The following is a 20,223-nucleotide window of genomic DNA, read 5'->3' on the forward strand; positions in this document are numbered from 1 at the left end:
ACGATATTTTGTCAAACAATTTAGAGGTTTTTGTCTATGGCTCAACATTCTACTTGTGTGTCAACCAACAAACTTTATGTTTAAAAGCTTACCACCTTCACTTGCCAAACCATTTTATCTAATTTTGCATAGATTTTTCAAATGTTTCCAATAGCGTACTCCTTGGGAGAGTGATTGTAGTTTCACTTGTTGCTCTGGTTGCATTATGCTAACTTCACAAGAACATTGCCTGTGAAGTGATGTGCTTCAAGAATTTGATCAGACAGTTCATCTGCCTTGTTAATATTCCTCAAATCGATAGCCCGGGCTATTGAGGAACTCTTATAAGAACTCACGTTCCTTGTCATTGCTTTGATATTTCACACGTATATCTAGGGGAATCATTTCCAACTATAATATCTGACAAGAATCAAAATGATGAATTGGCGTGTGCTGAAACCGTGCTTTTCATTAGATGCAAGGATGGTGGAATTCAATTTATCCATGTCAATGGATTTATATATATTTCAAGTTTTTCTTTTACAAATCATTTACGTGTATTTCCTGTAAGCATCTCCTTTCATTCCTCTTGCTGACATCTGTAAGAAACTCTGCTGGTTCTACTTTATATTTTTAGATTTGTCTTAAATGCATTTCGTCAAACAGTTGGCCCACAAAGTCTAAACTGAATTTTCTGATCTTACTTGTGTCAAATCTTGTTATAAAACACGAACCCTTTGCAAAGTAATTTTGTCAAAACACTTGTCATTCTAAACAAAGGACATTATTTCATTATGCTGTCATAAAAGAAACATACTGACAACATATATAAAGTCTGAATTGTTGAACATGATTCATAGGCATCAAACCAAACAATTAGCATGCAAACCTTTATTAAATCAAAGTATTCATAATGCATACAAATACCAATTTTGATATTCTGAAATGCTAGTACAAAATTAGAGACAACCTGCTAATGAAATATAGCCCATGTGTTATGCTAAAATACTCTCCAATATATATGTTGTCGCTCTCTGTTAACCCTCACATTGGCTGTATGAAGAAAACGTGGCTGCTAGAGATTCCAACACAGCCTAGAGAACATTGCAAATAGTGTGTAGAAATAACGCCCAGCTGAGACCAATCTGCAGTACATTGAAATCGACGCCTAGGACTAGCAATTCACAGATTGAAACAAGATTGATTGCTCAGACATTTTCCTCCAAAATCTTCAGTTTCAGCAGTATATCATAACACAATTCATGGGCACAAATTAAACCAGTCAAAGTGCATTAAACTGAGAGAAATTCACAAATTTTCCAGCTACCATACCTTCAAACCCTGGAACTGACAATTCACCAAATATCAAATGCAATTGGAATGAATCGATCCATGTCTAGAAGCATGTTTTATAACAAATTGAGCCAAGAGGCTTCTTCTTTACACCAATGGCTAGTAGCTTATTCCATACGCTTCTCACTTAAATGCAAACTTTGCTTTTGGTTGCATTTTTTAATTTGAAATAATATTAAATATAATCATTTACTCCAATACTCCAATTAATTCCTTGGCACAGGCTTCCATAAATTAATTGGATAAATGACCGCTTCCAATGATGACTCAATTCTTAGCTTAAGTGAAATTATAAAGTTAAAATCTAAACTTTATTATAAGCCATTTAATGATTCAATAATAATTTGGCCACTAAAATAATAATAACCCCCAAAATACTTATCCTTTTAATATACCGTGTGAAATAGGAGTCACACCTATTATTTCCCCATGTGACCAAATGCACTTTCCAAAAAAAGAAAAGGGCCCCTCTCAATCATCACTAGACTTACCATCAATAGTAAGTATAGGAAACTAAGCCCAAACGAAATCCAATCTGAGCCAAACGAAGACCAAACTGGAACATACTGAATTGTAGAGAAGACAAGACCCTCCCATAATTGAGCCTTTGCCTCATAAGCCCTTTTATCCGCAATAATTAGCCTGTGAGTGTTAATCAGAGGCTAATCCCTCAAACTCCAATGCTTATGAAAATGGGGAGATTACAACATCTCTTAATGGCCTTCTTTGAAACACTTGGCAAACATCATCAATACATCTGCATTTTCAGCCAATGCATTCCAAACAAACACATTAGATTAATACCTTCTACGGTTGATATAATTATGAATCTCCCTACACTATTACAAATCTCCCCATCTTGTTGAAAAGTTCTGCCTTGACAAGTCACAAAGCATAGTTCTTCATAGTTCTACTGTGTTTTTTCAACACTCTCATTTTGACTCAATACATCACACAAGCATTTACAACATAACATATCCTTTACTGTGTACTCTAATGATGTTTATATGTTTTCAACCTCAGTGAGATGGCAATTCTTTAAGGCATTCTGTCAAATAGTTCCCTTTCTGTCTCTTCTGTGAAATTTCTTAAGTTTTTTCACAAATTCATTTAATACTATCCTTTGTTCTAAGACTTCCGATTTCGCACAGGTAGGAGGATGTGTTTGTATCATAATTACAGGACACAGACTCGCCTCTGACTTGTAAAGTCAAAATCTGCCTCCGACTCGGACTCAAACTTGGCAAGGACTCGAAAAATTGAAAAACCCATGAAATTCAAAGATTTTTAAGGATTTTAAGATGTGTTCATGCATCTTTTAGTCAATTAAAATCAAATACACAATAATTGAGTTAAATAGAAGCTACTTAATACACATACACAATCTTGCATAGATTACATAAGTATAAAACTAATAAAAGTGAATTTTTGAAGGAAAAAAACTGAATAACACAATATAAAGTAATAAACATAGTGCCATTGCAGTGTCAAATGTCTACAATATTCATGGATTACGAAATCCATGGTATCAAAAATTCAAAATATATATCAAATTAACAGCTAGAGTGTAGAATAGTAGAAGACTAAGGCTCATAGTAGCCTATGTCCTCCTACGAGTATGCCTAAGATAAGTCATGGAAGACTGTAGAGCCATCCTCTCTCTTTATGTTTAACGGTAAACCTCACCCTCACCCTCACCCTCACCTTCACCCTCACCCTCACCCACATAATCCTCATCATCAGACTCAGATCCATCATTCCTAGCCTCAGGGTCCTGCACTCTGTCTCTTTGCATTCTAGCGTCCTCGACTGCCATTGTTACTGCCTCAGCCTCTCAATCCACCTGATCAACCCACTCCACATCTTCATCACTGAAGACAGGATCAACAATCTCTATGTTCCACTCGACATGTGGATCAACATTCTCTAATACAATTGGTGATGTATTGGTGCCTAGGACCTGTCTATGGTGAAGACGAAGGTTGTAGTGAACAAAGACAAGATCATTCAATTTTTGCACTGCCAACCTATTGCGCTTCATCGAGTGTATATGCTCAAATAGACTCTAATTACGTTTGCATCCTGATGTATTAGATGGTTGGCTCAAGATGCGAATCACAATCCTTTGTAAATTTGGCACCTTAGTGCCAAACATCTCCCACCATGCATCTAAAATAAGAAAATTTTAAATCAATTCAATAACTTTGACTTTATCAAATTAAAATGGTAATAGAATTAGAAATTAGGATGTAGAATCATAGATTTTTACCAAGCATCAATTTTGTCCTATTTTTCTTGCACAACTCTTGTGCAAATAAGTCTCCTTGAGCTTTCTTAAACAACTCAATCTTACGTGTTACAATTGTTCCAACTCTTGAATTAGGTGACATTCTCTTTACAACATCATAGAGGCCACTCCTCATCTCATCATCAATTTTGAAATGTGGGCTGAATTGGTATGCTGGATTAAGGAAGTAGGCCGCTGCATGTATAGGCCTGTGAAGTAGATTGTGCCAACGTCTATCAATGACATTCCATTTAGGCCCATATCTATCTCGATTTCCTGCAAAAAAAGAGCGAATGGTCTCCTTTACCTTATCCATGCCCTCATAAATGTAGCCCATTGAGGGCTTCTCTCTATCAACAATTTGTAGGAGAACAACAAGCGGCTTTATGAACTTCAGTAAGCTTTAAGTTTTTTCTTTAAAAAATGAACAATAATTTATAACATAATTTTATAAACAAAAAAGCTGAAATGAGGACAAGAAGGAAAATTACTTTCACAATATCAGCGATCGATGTCCAAAAGGAAGCCTCATAAAAAATGCGATCCGCTATATCAGTCCTTGCAGTGGTCTTTGCATATGATGATGCAATCCACTCTTCACTTACAAACATGCGTCTCAAACCTCCCTTTGAATCAAACAAAGATTGTAATGTGAGAAAATTGGTTGCAAATCTAGTGACCCTTGGACGAGACAATTCCTTTTGTTCAGTGTATTTCCTCATGAGGCTGAGGACCCATGTATGATTATATATGAATTTGCATACACTCCTTGCTTTATAATTGTTTTTATCCAAGGGAGTTTACCAAGATCCTCTAACATGAGGTCAATGTAGCGAGCAGCACAAGGGGTCTAAAATAAGTGAGGGTGTCTCTCCATAAGAAGCTTTCCTGCAGCAACATAATTTGCTGCATTCTCTATAACTATTAGCACCACATTCTCCTCACCCATGTCCTTGATCACTTCATTACCTCACAGAGATATTCAATATTCTTTGTTTTTCCTAAGGCATTAATTGATTTCAAAAAAATTGTGGCACCTAAAGAAAAAGAAACTAATTAGTATAATGATCAATTATCACTCATAAATTCATAATTTATAAACTTAATCACTTAAATACAAGTTCTACTTCTAAATTTTCAATGTCGACAATTACTTGATGAGGAGACAAGAAAGTTGAGGAGTGTTATACTCTTTTCAGTCCAACCATTAGTCATGATGGTGCAACCCTTCGTCTTCCACACCTCACGCTGCTCCTTAATTGCACCTTCTACATCAGCCATCCTTTGGGTCAAAATAGGGCTCCTAGGTCATCAGTGCTAGGGGCTTTGAACTCTGGACCACAAATAGTAACAACATCGATTGCAATTTGCCAATAAGGGGACCTAAAACAAATAAAATAAAATTTTAAGTTAAACAAATTAGTATATTATATTATTACTATTAAATTTGAAAACAAATTAAAATAAACAAAATTATCATATTATTGTCTTTTGAAACTTGAAAGTAAGAGAAGTAAGATATAAATTAAAATTTAAAGAAATAAGTACCTTGCTGCGTTGAATGAAATGTCGTTGTAGATGAAGAAGTTTTAAGTGCCAGTTTTACATTATCATGCTTCTCCTTTTTCCAACTCTTGCTCTCAAGCGATGGTTGTGCACCTTGTAAAAACCCGAATTAGTCTCTGGCTGTGATAAATGAAGTGGAGACTGATTTCTTGATTTATAGTGTTTATATTAAAATCCTTTTGATGATTTTTGGATTTTGAATAAAGAAAATAATTACTTTAGTCCGAATTTCACACCACAGGTAATTGAAACATCAAATAACTTTATTTATTGCTTGAAAGAACAAATTCTAATGAACCTGATTTGAAGAGTATTATTAGTTTGATCATATACTGGGCCAAAATGCTGAATGTAATATCTTCAATTATGCTGAAAGTAATTCAGAAAAGGAACCTGCTATAGAGCTGAATGTGCAAATCGGCCCTCCAAGATAAACGCAAGGGATTTTGATGCAAAACCGACCTGTCCAAGCAAATTGTATACACACAATGGCTTTTGCAAGCCCATACACATTAGCCGCAGATCTGCAATTTGCACACGTGGCTGATGGTCAGGTTCCCGCACGATTGGCAGTATATTGCAGGTCTTGAAACCAATGCTGTCCAACTCTTTGGTAGCTGAATTTCGACTCCAAGCTCGCCCAGGCAAGTATTACAATATGGGATGCTGTCATTGAATGTTAATGGGCAGCCTTCAGCAACCACAAATCAAATTTCCAGAATGCGGTCTCCAGAATGGATGAGCAAATTTGATTCTTTTCACTATCCAAGCAGTAATCTTAAACAAATCTCCAAGACACATAATACATAGTAGGAGATTGTGCAAACAAATATCAAATCCAATATACTTCAGTAGTGGAATGAAAACACTTCTCAGATATAGTGATGAATACTAGAGAAGTTACGCAATCTTAGCTATACCTTAGTAGCTAAATTGCAAATGCTATTCTCGGAATTTCCAACCCTTATACATAAGCAAGTGCATATAGTTTAGAACCCAGGAAAAAACCACAAAGGTACAAATTCAAATATATAATCAAGTGTGTCTTTCCCAATGAAATGAGCTCTCATTTATAAGCCTTCGTTAGCAAAAGTTTTCATAAAACTTCACTTTAGAAATCGTGGAAGTTTCCCAAAAGAACTCAACATTAGAAACTCTCCAACTTGCTTTTTAGAAATATCTCTTAAAGTCATTATTATAATAATGCAACTCAATGAATAATAAATAAATAAGAGCTCATGCAATTATTAACTTGATTATCTGCAGGTGACGACCAACTACCAAGCCATCCACTGCACTGCCAAAAATAGCAACTGCCCATAATAGGCTTACTAAAAATAGTAAGTAATCAACTGAGACCCCCAAAACACCCCTGTTAGCTCATGAGGGTCGCTATGATGAGCTAACTCTATCAACTATTTAGATTGGCCAAAAACGGGGACATTACACACTTGGAGCCGTTCGTGGAACAAAGATGGAATCAAGTGTTGATCTTTGCTTATGAATGTGAGGCCCAACGGTCACACTTGCAGAAGCAATAGCAGTAGTAGGTGGAGTAGGGGATAATGGAGAGTGAAAACTAGAAGACCCATGTTGAGCTAGTTGTGCCATTTCTTATTGTTGCTTCTTTTTCAATTCTTTTTTCTCCATTTTTAACTGTAGAAGAGCTTGCATGTCTTGCATAACATCCTGGGGTACTTCTTTGCATTTTGTAGCATCACGCCTAGGTATATGTGCTAGGTGATACTTCAATCTATTTATGCCTCCTCCCTTATATATTACACCACAATGTCAACATGTAACAATTCCCTTTTTGTGGCTCGGGATGTTATGTTTCCAAGCGCTATCCCTTGCTATTGCAGCTGGGTTTGCCTCAGGGTTACATGCAGCCCTAGTTCCACTTCCACAAGGCTCACCCTGAGGCATGATGTCAATGTGTTTGCTGCTGCAATATGAGTATATTATAAATAGAAAAAACTTAGGATCAAATCAGATTTTTAAACTTTAGGGCCTTCTTACTTATCAAGTTTGTCATCGAGATAAATTAGAACAAATCTAATTAGTAGATTCTAGAAGTAGAGACAAATAAATGTAAACAAAATGGAAAGTAAAAAATATGAATGTGAAACAATTTACAAAACAACACAAAGAAATGCAACTTGTTGCTTCCCTCTTCAAATTTGCACAAAAAATGGAATGCAAGTAAGTTTGTAGAAGCCTCCTCCAAATGCTTCCTTAAGCTCCTTTCAGTGCTTAAGTGCAAGCTACAAAGTTGCACAAACAATCAACAATCGATATGGGAGAGCCAACCAGTTTGCTAATTTTTCTCTCCAAACCCCAATACTCTTAACTCTTTCCTCTCTATGACAAGCATTAGCAAAGGGTGGAATGACCTTTTTAGGTCAAATGGATGTTATACAAACCAAAGAAAGGCAACTTAACTCTTTGTTTTAATTTTTTTTTTTCACTTTTTGGCATTAGCCGTTGGTGAGAGTCCTAAGCTCGGGACTCGGCAAGTTTGGCTAGTCTTTGGACTCGGCCAGTCCATGTGGACTCTTCGAGGACTTGGTCGAGTCCAAGTCCAAAGGCCATTTGCCTCGGAAAGTTGAACTCTGCCTCGTACTCGCAGGGTCCTTCTCTGAGTCGCAGAGTCCCGTAACATTGGTTTGTATAGAAGCCATTTTTCAATAAGTCTTTCCTTTAAATCTTGATCTCATTTGCAATCTTGAGATATTTCTCGAGGGATTCTTTCAAAAATAATCGAGTGCATCATTTGTGGCCCATAATCTTACACGCATGTGCTTGGAAATCTTTGAGAATTTTCTTCAAATGCATTTTTTGTACTCTTGCATGCCTATCAAGGCTTCCACAAATATAATATCCGATGAAAATCTGTTTCACCTTAGTTGCTTTAATGTGTGAATACAAATCTTGATACAAACCTAGTCCATTTGTTTGAAATATTCTCAAGACCCTTTGATAAATGTAGTTTGTGCAATTCCTATGATCATTACATTCTATGAAATAGTGTTGTGTCTTTGGGGTGCCAACAGTCACGTGCATTGTTTGTTAATCCACATTTCTTTTGAGTGTACTAGTTCTCACACATTTTTTGCAAGATTGCATCCATCTGTATCTTTTTTGTGAGGTAGTGACCACCACTTCTTAAAATGTGTTAAAAATGCTTGGAATTTGACCATTTGTAGTCAATGGACAGAAACGCTCACTTTTTGAGCATTCATAACCTATTGGTTTTGGGTGCTCAATTTTTGGGGCACTTAAAACCTTATTGGTTTTGTTTGCTCAAATTTTATTCCAAACTATCTCTGGTTGTGCATGCTCAATTTTTGAGCATTTCTAACATGGCTATAAAGGTAGAATTTTTGAGCATCGTGAGTGTGGGAAGAGATATTTAGGTAAAATTTTAATTATTTTCCTCCCAAAATAATATAATGAATTAATTTATATATCTAAATTGTTTTAAAAAATAATTTTAAATATTTCCCATTAAAAATTAAAAGCCCAATTTAGGAGAGTGGTGATAACTTTTGATTTGCAAATCACTTGGCTTTGAAATTTCGATTGGGTATAAAAGTTGGATGTTGGATTTCACACAACATTTTAAATTTTAGGATTGCAAAAGTCTAGGCAACAGGTACTTGTGACATTAAGGCACACATAATGGACCTTGAGCTTTTTGCATTGGGTGAGCAATTATGTTCGATGAGGACACATGGAGAATAACAATTTCATTGTACTCTAGCTAACGGTGGAATGTTATTTGGATACATTATTGTCAACTCCTTGGTGATCTGTGGGTATGTTAGATACCCTTAATGATGTCATCGCTTGAGCTTGTAGACATTGAATTCAATAATCTTAGTGATATAGGGGAACACATGGAAGATGCAAGGTGTGTTCTTTTGAAATAAACTATTGATCTCATTGTTAGCGCAATCTTAAACATCCAAGAGCTCTGGTATTTTGGGGCCTTGCACACCCTGCATGATGGTCTAACTCAATGAGTAATGTTATAGCTTGCTATTCAAGTGACCTAAGAGTTAGGCATGTTTTCTGAATATCCCAACACAAATTCCTGCACCAATAATATCACCATAGGTGTGAGCATGTGTGTGCACATAAAGCTAGAAGCCCCACCTATGGTGAAATGGGGTTTTGGGATCAATGGCAGGAGGGCAATTAATTGTTAGACTAGCGTAATGTGGGGACTTACAACTCCCTCCCAAACCTCGAGGTAGCCATCCCCAAGATGTCCCCGCACTGGGTACTTGAGTACCCAAGTACCCCCACCTTTGCCATTCTGCAACCATGCTGCCGGTGGGATGGGTACTTGATTTTCTATTTGAATTTTGATTTTTGAATGTTACTATTGGGTATGTAGGATGTAACTATGTTGAATGTTCAATGGTTCTAGTTCATGTTGCAATTTTGCTATGTTCAAGTATTTTAATTTGGTATGTTTTACCGAAACATCATTTCATAACTAGTATTTCAAGTTCTATATGTACACTATATAATACCCCTCCCTGCCCCATCCTCCCCTTGCCATTGTCCCCTAGCCTTCCCCCCGCCGTTCTGAAAATGACGCCCATTTTTCTCGCATCCTGGAAACTCGTCTCGCTGTCCCGACGTACTCCAGTACTAGTGTTACATTGTGTTAGACTGACAACCATTTAGGGATGCCAAATCCTATTACGTGTCATGTTGATGGCACCAACATGCTTAAGACTTACATAAAGGAGATATACAAGCTCCCCATTGGCCTATATGGAACCCCCTAGCTATTGGTACAAGGGAAGAGCTTGACAACTGCTCATCACCATTTGCAGATTAGTGGTCATGCAATGTAATGCTAGATGATATTATGACTTATTGATGACATCTAGGATTCTAGGATTTAAGAAAGATAACTTATGCTCACAAGCTTTGATATACTTCATTTTAATGCATCAGCAGTAACTCGAAAACTGAAGTACTGTATTCTAAACATTCTAATTGTTCATTATGTGGTTCCAGGGATGGAGTGGCCATCAAACATGTTGAAGGAACATGTGGAGAAGTGCTGGTGAATTTAAGTGAGGATGTATTCAATATGAAAAAGCCTGCTAAGGAATCTACAGAAGATAGTAATGCAAGCAAAGATTTCAATCCTGAACGCACAGAAAATTTGGAATCTCCAAAAATTTCAACAGCAGAAGAAAGTTTCCCCATGTCATCTGCTGAAAAATACGTGTTGGCATTCCCTGAAAAAGTAAGTGTACTAATCATTGTGCAAAATAAACATTCAGGATTGTTTCATATTTCTCTGTAAGTGTGCTAATATTTTTCTGTCTGGAGGAATGTACTAGTAATTAATACAGTTGTTTATGTTCATGGAAATGATGATAATGCTGATTGGTCCATAACATATGCATTTACATTTATTATTCTGTAGTTAATTTTTGGTGATAGTTCTGTAGCTAGCACACATATAACTGGAGTAAAGTTCTTCTGTAATTGTGCATCTTTGTTTCATTCAAGACAATGGCTTATTGATACATTTTTGCTTTTTAATTGTTATGCCAGATTGAGTAATTTGTTCCTTTGTTATTAGTAAACATCAGTGCTTCTGTTTAGGAAGCTTGTGACGGGCAATATAGTTAACAATTTTGCATGTTATTTTTTGGAAGGTTAGCTTCAGTTTGCCAAAGCTGAACATGACTTGCTTCTCAAGTGAGGGGCTAAGAGTTCAGAATAATATAATGGGTATTCAGCTACGAAGTACTAAATCAAAGATTCCTGAGGAGATGGGAGACAGTATTTCACATTTAGACATTCAAATTGACTGCAGTGAGATGCATGTTAGCTTCTGCATTGCTCTCTTACCTTGTTTGATGAGGATGTATAGCGAGACATCTATAATATCTGTTACTATAATACATCAGTATTTTGACTGTGTTGTTGATGCATTTAACTGAGACTATTGTTTCCTTTTCCTTTTTCTCAAGTAAATTTATGTAGTCTTTTGGGGCGCTGCTTTGCAGTGTCTAAAAGAGGGGAGCACATCCATTTTGGAAATATTGAAGGTTGTGGTATCAACATCCTTAGATATTCCAAGGCAGGTAAATTTCTTTTTCGCTTCAACTATTTACATTTGAAGTAGGGTGACAATTTTATAATTCCCAGTTATCATGCACTCTAATCATTTTGCTATATTTGTTCGGCATGTTTTATTTCTTAGTAGAAGTTACAAATTCAAACTGGATTTCAAAACACTATTCTTTTGCACTTTTTTCCTTCTTGAACTTGGGGATGTTGGAATAATAGTGTATGGCTTTCAGTTCTATGGCAAGCAATAAACGGTGTCAAACTGGCTTGTTTGTCCATATATTACCCATACTGTATATTGTAATTGCACCCTTAGTATTAGTTAAAAAGCTTTTTCCAGTTTCTTTAACTTGGAAGAAATGAAGTTTGCATTTCAATATAAAACAATTACCTCTTTAGCTCAGGTGATCTGTCACTACGAAAAAAACTGGAATATATGGACTGGTTTTCTTTAAAACTTCATTATAAACTGTGTACCACTAGCATCGCACTGCTAAGGTCAACAATTGAGATGCACTTAATGGGACTGCATATTTATGGCATTGAGTGCCTTGAACCAAATTAGTTATCAAAGCATCAACTGTGAAGCACACTGATAACACAGAAAAAATGTATCAAAGGTCATTACAATCTGCAACCTTTCTGCCTAGCTGAGGCAGTTATCAGAAGATCATATACTGTTCAAATTTAAAGTTTGTGACTAGAGTTATTGCTTTGATTTCAATGGTCAGCGACTTCAATAGGTACTGTTCTTAATGCCTACTGTTCAATCGTTGATAACTTCAAAAGCTAGTGTTCCTTAGCTTTCAATTTCAGCTCAGTTTTCAGGGCATGTTATTTATATTTACAATGTCATTGGGTTGGGTTTCTTTTAATATCAATTATGTAATGTTCCAAGATATTAAAAATTCAAATGACTCCATTAAAATAATTTATTTAGAGTGGTCTCAAATTTACCTAATATGTTACAGACCCTTTTGTTATTGAATTTAACTCTAAACTAAAAAGTAATAAATTACGAATGTTGGCCTGCTTGTCACTTTCTGGAAACTTGCTGGAACTCTTAATAAGGCGGTGTTTGGTATTGTAGGAAGACATGACAACTTTTATGCTTCTAATGTATATGCAATTCCCTTTTGAAGTCCGCATTGTCTGCCATTTCCGAGGTGCAAGATCCTCCCTACTCTCGCATTTGCAGTTTTAGTGGGAGTCAGTCCTCATCCTATTCTGCCTGTAGCACCAAATGTGTTATTTCTTCAGTTGAAGACAACTCTTACGTAAGAGATATCTTTATGATTTAAATACACGAGCTCTCTGTCCTTGGCGAATCATTGCAGCTGCTGTTACATGTACTGTGATGATAGCAAATAATATATAGTCTATATTGTTGTCGATAATATTGTGGCAGTTAGTGGCAAAAATATCCTGCGATTGCATCTTGCCATATGTTGCACTATACAAAATCTTGCTGAACTGTACAAGAGAGGGTGTTTGTATATAAGTTACCAGACAGAGAGAACCTTTGTCGTACGAAGTGATAACATATGGGTGCTGGAGCCTAGGGACCGTATGGACCCAATGGGTACGCGTAAGGGGTGACTGTACAAAGGAAAGCATTGTGCTGTATGAGTGTCTGCGAAAATTTATTGTACAGGGTGAGCAATTGTATTCCACATGCCTTTTTGCCATCAGGATTTTACAGTGTTACTAAAGCTGGTGATCTTTCCACCCTATTATCTACTGTTGTATGCGAACAAGATCCTAATCGGTGGCGAGAATGGGGGAATCAAGCATTGAAATGATGACATTGCTACGAGAGCCAACAAGAGGACAAAAACTCTGTCAGACTTATGGAAAAGGGAAACAACAAACCAACAAAGCACTGCGGCTTTTGTCAAAGGGAAGGACAAACATAAATCACAAGGTTGCATGGGTACTCGTACCCACACCCTTGGTACTCGCAACCCTGTACCCAAGTACCAGGTACATGTATCCCAAGTACCGGGTACTCAGTGGAGAGCATCATAGCTAAGGACTTTGATTGTTTTTTAAAAGTTTTTTGTTTGCATATCAGCTTGTTGTTTATCAAGCTTAATTCAATACCTAATCAGTTTGGAACTTTCATACAATATTGATTAACAATAAACTTTATCACTGTTCAAGTCAGAAGTTTATCATTTGCAATATGCCATTGTCATATGATTTATGATCTTCTTTTTCATGTTTAAATTCTGCCTTCTCTATCATGCATGTAAACATTTATCATATATTATTATTACAAACATATAGCAAATCTGAAACTGAAAACAACACATTACATTTTCAAACTTTATCACTGTTCTTGTTATGCATCTAAACATTTATCATACATTATTATTATAAACATATAGCAAATCTGAAACTGAAAACAATACATTACCTTTGCACACTTGATCACTGTTCTTTTTTAGAAAAACCATTGCATTGACTCATAATTACAGATTTTCTATAAATATAAAAGTATAATTAAAAGTAAAGTTTGGCATACCCAAGTACCTCTGGTCCCCTATTATGAAAAATAGTCATACCGGTACCAGTATTGGTACCCTAAGTACCCCAAGTACCCCTGTCCTTGTGCAACCTTGATAAATCGTAATAAGGACAATGATGATTCTATAAATGAGGGATCTCATAATCTTTGTTCCCACAGATGTCCAATGATGCTAACGTTTCTTCAAAGGATTGAACAACATGGAGAACAAGAGCCTACCTTCTCGGAGACGCAAGATCAGTTTAGGCAAGACTGGTTTGATGTTGGACTTGGAGCAGAGCTTCCCTTCAAGGATTATGTGGATTTGGTGATGAGATATTATAAGAGACATGGCCATTAGAATGATGGCATGAGATAGAATATTGACAAGCTAAATTTATCATCCTTTGATGGATCTGGGAAAACATCATTGGCATGGGTACAAAAAGTAGAATACCTATTTCCAACTCAAATCGATGCGTGAAGAAGAGTATATCAAGTTTACAACACTTCACCTAGAAGGAGTCGTTCATGAATGGTGGCACCATTGAATGATCCCCTCAGTTATTATCTAGTCACTTCATTTGCCAACTTTAGAGACTTATAGACCGCTTTGATAGAAAGGAAGGATCTAGAGCTCAACATCAAGGAGTTGGCTCAAGTAAAGAAGATTGGGTCAATGGATCATTACATCACATAACTTTAGAGATTGTTAGTGTTGGTTACAAACATGTTGGATAGGAGACTAGTTAGTGAATTTTTAGATGAACTAAATAGAGTTGTCTACTTCTCCAAGATCAATCTGTATTCTGGGTATCCCCAGGTCCGCATGAGGGAGAAAGATGTACAAGAGACAATCTTCTATTGCCACTATGGACACTATAGGTTCTTAGTCAAATTTTGATGGACTAATGCTCCAACCACTTTCTAGTCTTCCATGAACCTTATATTCAACAAGCAGTTGCGTAAGTTTTTGTTGGTGAACCTTGAGGACATATTTATTTACAGTAAGGGAGGAGCATCTAAGACACTTGGGTGAAGTATTAGGAATTATGGAGTCACAATCATTGTTTGTGATGTAATAACCCCAATAGGTTATAACTTCTTCCAACACCAAAAATCTTTATACTTAAGTTGTTTGACATTTCGTCAAACACTTTGCAAGCAAGGGTCCTCTGATTGATATAACTTTTCAGATTGCTGCAGTGATTCTTGTTTGGATTTGCCTCAAAGAGAATGCTTACAAAAGACTCCAAATTGTCTAAACAATGACCTAACATAAATATGCAACTAATTTTGGCAATAGTGAATGCATATATGAGTTCTAATCATGAAAATGATCACCTACAGCCAATTGGTATTTTAACAAACAGTTGGTATGCAAGCTAATTGGCTGATAAAAAATGATATATTAACGCTCAAAGACAACTATTAATGACCAGCAATTGTATCTCCTTAATTGAGAATGAGTATCCAATACAATATTCATACTAAGTTAGCCAAGACTCTTGGCATTTACAAAGATATCAAAATATGATGATTGCTGGTAAAGTAATATGCACCTACGGCTGCCAATGAAAACTAATGCAATACTAAATATCTAACTTCAATACTCCCTTACAGCAGTACGCTAATCACATGCATGATTAAATACAACTAAAGCCATGGATTGCTGATACCATTGTGAGGAATGTAAAAATGAATGATGTATCTATTAATGAATGATAGGTCTGATAGGAAATGACAATTACAACAGCACTCTATAGTGAAAGACAACTATGAAAATACACATCAGACCTAGCATATGAAGTCGCCTTAGAGAATAGATGTATTACAATACCACTGAACAGAAAATAACCTCCTCAAGTGCCCAAGTCGTGCGTCTCTAGCTGTTGCCTCTGATTGTAAATGGCTGTAATAATTTTTTTTGCTTTTTCGAATTTGCTTTTTCGGATTGCTTTTTCGGTTCTGCTTTTTCGGCCTACTTTTTTCGGATTGCTTTTTCGGCCTGCCTTTTCCGAACTGCTTTTTCGGCTTGCTTTTTCGAACTGCTTTTCGGCCTGCTTTTTCGAATTGCTTTTTCGAACTGAAATATTTTTTCTCAATGTAGCACAAATAGAAGACTGAAGTATCTTCCTCCCAGCTGCAATAATTCAAGTGATATTTCACACCCTCAAAATTGCGTACCAATTGAGAGTTTTCGTTCTCAATGGCCAGTTGTGACTACTGTAGAAACCCTAGGCTCCACAATGCACATCAACAAACATCAACATCAACAACAACAAATCTGGATGATTAGAATGAAGCCCGGGGTGCCTATTTATTCTTTTTCCTCCACTTTCTCCAGAAGCTTCTAGAACATTATTTTGTTTTATCTATTAAGTGACTTTATAAAATATTTTATAATTCAAGTCACTTTATTAAATTAATTAAATATAAAGTTACCTTTTAATATTTATTTATTTGATAACTTTATAAATAATTAACTTAATACCACTTATTTATTTAATTAAAATAATTAATTAGTCATCCTCATAAAATATTCATTATTTTGGATAACCTAATTAATTAAATTAATTAAATCAAATTGCCTCCAAAATGGGGACATGACATGTGACAAGGTCTAAGTGTGAGTTTGGGTTGACATAAATTTTATACTTGGGATATTTCATCAATGCCAGAGGGGTTTACATGCATCAAGAAAAGTTTCAGGCAATTTGTGATTGGTCCACACGTAGGATACTCACAGAATTACATGGGTTCTTCAAATTGTGCAGTTACTACAAAAGATTTGGGAAATCGCAGCTAGGAGCATCACTGACAGGCCTGACAAAGAGGGGGGCTTTCCTTTTGGATGAGCAAGCACGACAAGCCTTCGAAAAATTGTTGTCATGAATACATGTCTAGTTTTGGCACTACTAGTCTTCACTTGACCCTTCGCCTTGGAGTGCGATGCATTGGAGAAGGCGATGTAGCGGTGTTAATACAAGATTGTCACCCCATCGTGTTTGAAAGTTGAAAACCCTTGAGAACTGAAAGACTGTACTTATCTATGATGAGAAGAACCTTACCATGATGCATGCATTGACCAAGTCTTGACAATACCTCGTTGGAGCATTATTAGTTGTGAGGAGACACCACAACAATTTGAGATGTTTCCTGGAGCAAAAGAACATGAATGGGCAACAATAGGAATGGGTGAGAAAATTTGAAGCATATGATTTTGATATTGTGCAGGTGAAGAGGAAGAAGAATATAGTGGCTGACAAGGAGACTTGCCAGACATCCACTATCACAGATTTTGGCAAATTGGAAGGCTCATTTGTTGTTCGAGTACCACAAGAACATCTCTAAAAGCTAGTTGATGGATGGTCATATACAAGATGATAGGTACAAGGTGGTTGATGATATCATCTACTACAAAGATAAAATCTATATGGTATTGGAATCAGAGATGAAGGAGAAGATTTTGAGGGAACTTAACAATTCACCCATGGTGGGATATACAGAGTACCTTATATCCTATAGGAAAAAAAAAAATCCGAGCATACTTTGCTTGCAAAGTTACTTCACCTTTGCTAATATTTGATAAAAAATGGGAAACTAAGTTGTCGAAATGCTACCTTCAGGGCTTCGTACTAGGGAATGAATAAAAATTATAGAAACTTCACTAGCTCATATTAAGGCCTCATGGAAAGAAACAAGTGTATCCTTTATTTTTGATGGGTGGAAGGATGCAAAAAACAGACTCTTAATTTATGTGATTGCAATGTCCCCTAAAGGGGCAATGTTTCTAAAAGCTATTGATTGTGAGGGCTAATTGAAGGATGCACAATTTATAGCTAACATTCTCATACAATGCATTAATGAAGTAGGTCCTCAAAATGTTGTCCAGGTTGTAACGGACAATGCAAAGAACTGTAGAGCAGCTAGTATGTTAGTTGAGCCCAAAGTAATGAGAATCGGAATTGGATCGGAATCGGCAAGGCCGAATCAAATCGTGAATGGCCCATGAATCGGCTATGAATTGACAAATTAAAAAAAAAACCCTTTAAATTTAGAGATTTTTAACAATTTAAAACTTATTTCATGCACCCTTTATTGAATATAACTTAAACACCCTATAACATCATCAAATAGAAGTTAAGATACATAAACATGGAACATAAATGATAAATTCATCACATACGTAACTATGTTACATGTAAAATGTAAATTGTAGGCTGTAGCTTAAGTAAATAGAAATCATATGATCATAGTGATTCAAATCATAAAATGTATGTAAGATAAAGATCCATAAGACATCAAATCATAAATGTATGTAAGAATCTAAGATGAAGTTCCATGAAACATATGTCTATCAATATCTGTAAACAAAATGAAAAAACAAGGCTCCAACTCAAGCCTCATCATCATCCTCAAGCTTGGTCGTAGCCTCAGTCTTAGCCTCTTGAGTATCCAGTTTGCCTAGTAGAAAGGCGTCTAAGGTAGGTCCTAGAGGACTACCAAACCATATCCCCTACATGTAAGATGGGCTTACGAACAATATCACTACGACCTGTGTCTGTGCATGTGCATGTGCGTCTACTAGTGCTTGAACGTGCTCTAGCTGCCTCCTCTACCATGGCCACAGCCTCAGCCTCTCTATCCACCTGGTCAACCCACTCATGGTCTTCCTTAGTGAAGACTGGATCCATAGCCTCAATGAGCCACTCTGATTATAGATCAGTCTCCTCCAGAATGATTGGAGAGGAGTTAGCGCCCAAAATCTGTTTGTTCCTAAGATGGAGGTTGTAATGAACAAAGACAAGATCATTCAACTTTTGTAGAGTCAACCTATTTCTCCTCTTCGAGTGGATGTGCTCAAACATGGACCGACTGTGCTCACATCTAAAAGTGCTGCTTGACCGACTCAGAATATGGATGGCATTTTTTTGAAGTTTTGGGGTTGTGGGCCCAAACATTTGCTACCATCTATTTGAAATAAGGGAAAACAAAAACAATTAGTCTCATTTACAATTTTAAAATTACATAATCAACAATTAAAATGCACAACTTATAAGTCATAAACTTTAGATTCATGAATATATTAGTTAACTTTTACCTGGCTGTATTGTTGTCTGAGCATCTATTGCCATCCTACCAGAGAAAAGTGGCCTTTCTTTATTATTGAACTTGTCAAGCTCAATGGTTGTAGTTGCGCTATCCTCATCAGTACTGAACCTCTGGATCACTGTATATAAGTCGGTGAGAACCTCCTCTTTCACCTTGAAGTCAGGATGGAACGAAATGTTGGATTCATAAAGTAAGCCGCTGTATGGATGGGTTGGTGGAGCTGATTTTGCCATCTCCTATCAATGATATCCCAAATAGGGGATACTTCTTTTGCACTCCTGGATATTGAACTCTAATGGTCTCCTTGGCCCTATCCATGCCCTGATATACATAGCCCATAGAGGGCTTCTCCCTATCAACACTTCGTAGGAGAGATACAAGGGGCTCAGTGAGCTGCATATAATGTTAAAAAAATATTTGAGTCAAAACCTAAATATAAAATAATCTAACTTAAAGTAAAACTAAATCATTAAACAATTAAATATTAAAAATTAAATACTAAATAGTAAAATACTAAATGTTAAATTGCAATAAATTTACCTTAAGGATTTCTTTAGCGGGTTTCCAAAAACCATCATCATCAAAGATGCAATTCACCACATCTACCCCTGCAGTGGTTGTAGCATAGGAAGATGAAATCCACTCCCGCCCAACAAACATGCTCCTCAAATTGCCCTTCGATGTCAACAAGGAATGCAGTGTGATGAAATTCGAGGCAAACATCGTGATGCATGGATGAGCTAACTCCTTGCCTCTTGTGTACTTCCTCATTGTGCTAAGGATGAATGAATGATTATAAATAAACTTGCATATATTTTTTGCCCTTTCAACACATGATTTGACCCACTCAAACTTGTCAATTTCTTCCAACATGAGGTCAATGTAGTGTGCCGCACAAGGAGACCAAAATATGGTGGGGTGCCTCTCGATCAAAAGTTTACCTACAACAATTTTAAGTTAATTAGAAATTCAAACATGTTAGAACTTAGTAAACTTAGAATAAGAAAAATATCAAAATTCAAATAAATTTATTTTCAAAACTTGAAAAGTTAAAAGTTTTCCTACAGCAACATAACTTGCTGCATTATCCATCACCACTTGCACCACATGTTCCCCCACCTCTGCTATAACTTCCTCAATAACCTCACATAAGTATGTGACATTTTTTATATGAGTGGAAGCATCAATGGATTTGAAGAACATGGTATATCCTAGAAAACAATGAATTATAATGGATCATCAACAAATTAGCAATCAACAAATCAAAATTTGAAATATTCAATCACAATTCACAGTTATGTATGTA

General features: G+C 36.2%; 1 protein-coding gene across 3 annotated transcripts in view; it reads left to right on the plus strand.

The window, feature by feature from the left end:
* Positions 1–20,223, plus strand: part of LOC149537618 (protein SABRE-like) — a 264,963-nt gene that overhangs the window by 25,591 nt on the left and 219,149 nt on the right. For 2 of the 3 annotated variants that reach the window (XM_089798989.1, XM_089798990.1), the window contains exons 5-7: positions 10,223–10,457; positions 10,876–11,046; positions 11,230–11,307. In XM_089798989.1, the coding sequence (XP_089655115.1) occupies positions 10,223–10,457; positions 10,876–11,046; positions 11,230–11,307 (484 nt within the window). The remainder of the gene's footprint in view (positions 1–10,222; positions 10,458–10,875; positions 11,047–11,229; positions 11,308–20,223) is intronic. The other variant, XM_089798991.1, reaches the window with a different exon arrangement.

This window comes from Cupressus sempervirens, chromosome 9 (assembly GCF_028749045.1).
Source record: "Cupressus sempervirens isolate cs-2001-9-10 chromosome 9, ASM2874904v1, whole genome shotgun sequence".
NCBI classification, from domain to species: domain Eukaryota; kingdom Viridiplantae; phylum Streptophyta; class Pinopsida; order Cupressales; family Cupressaceae; genus Cupressus; species Cupressus sempervirens.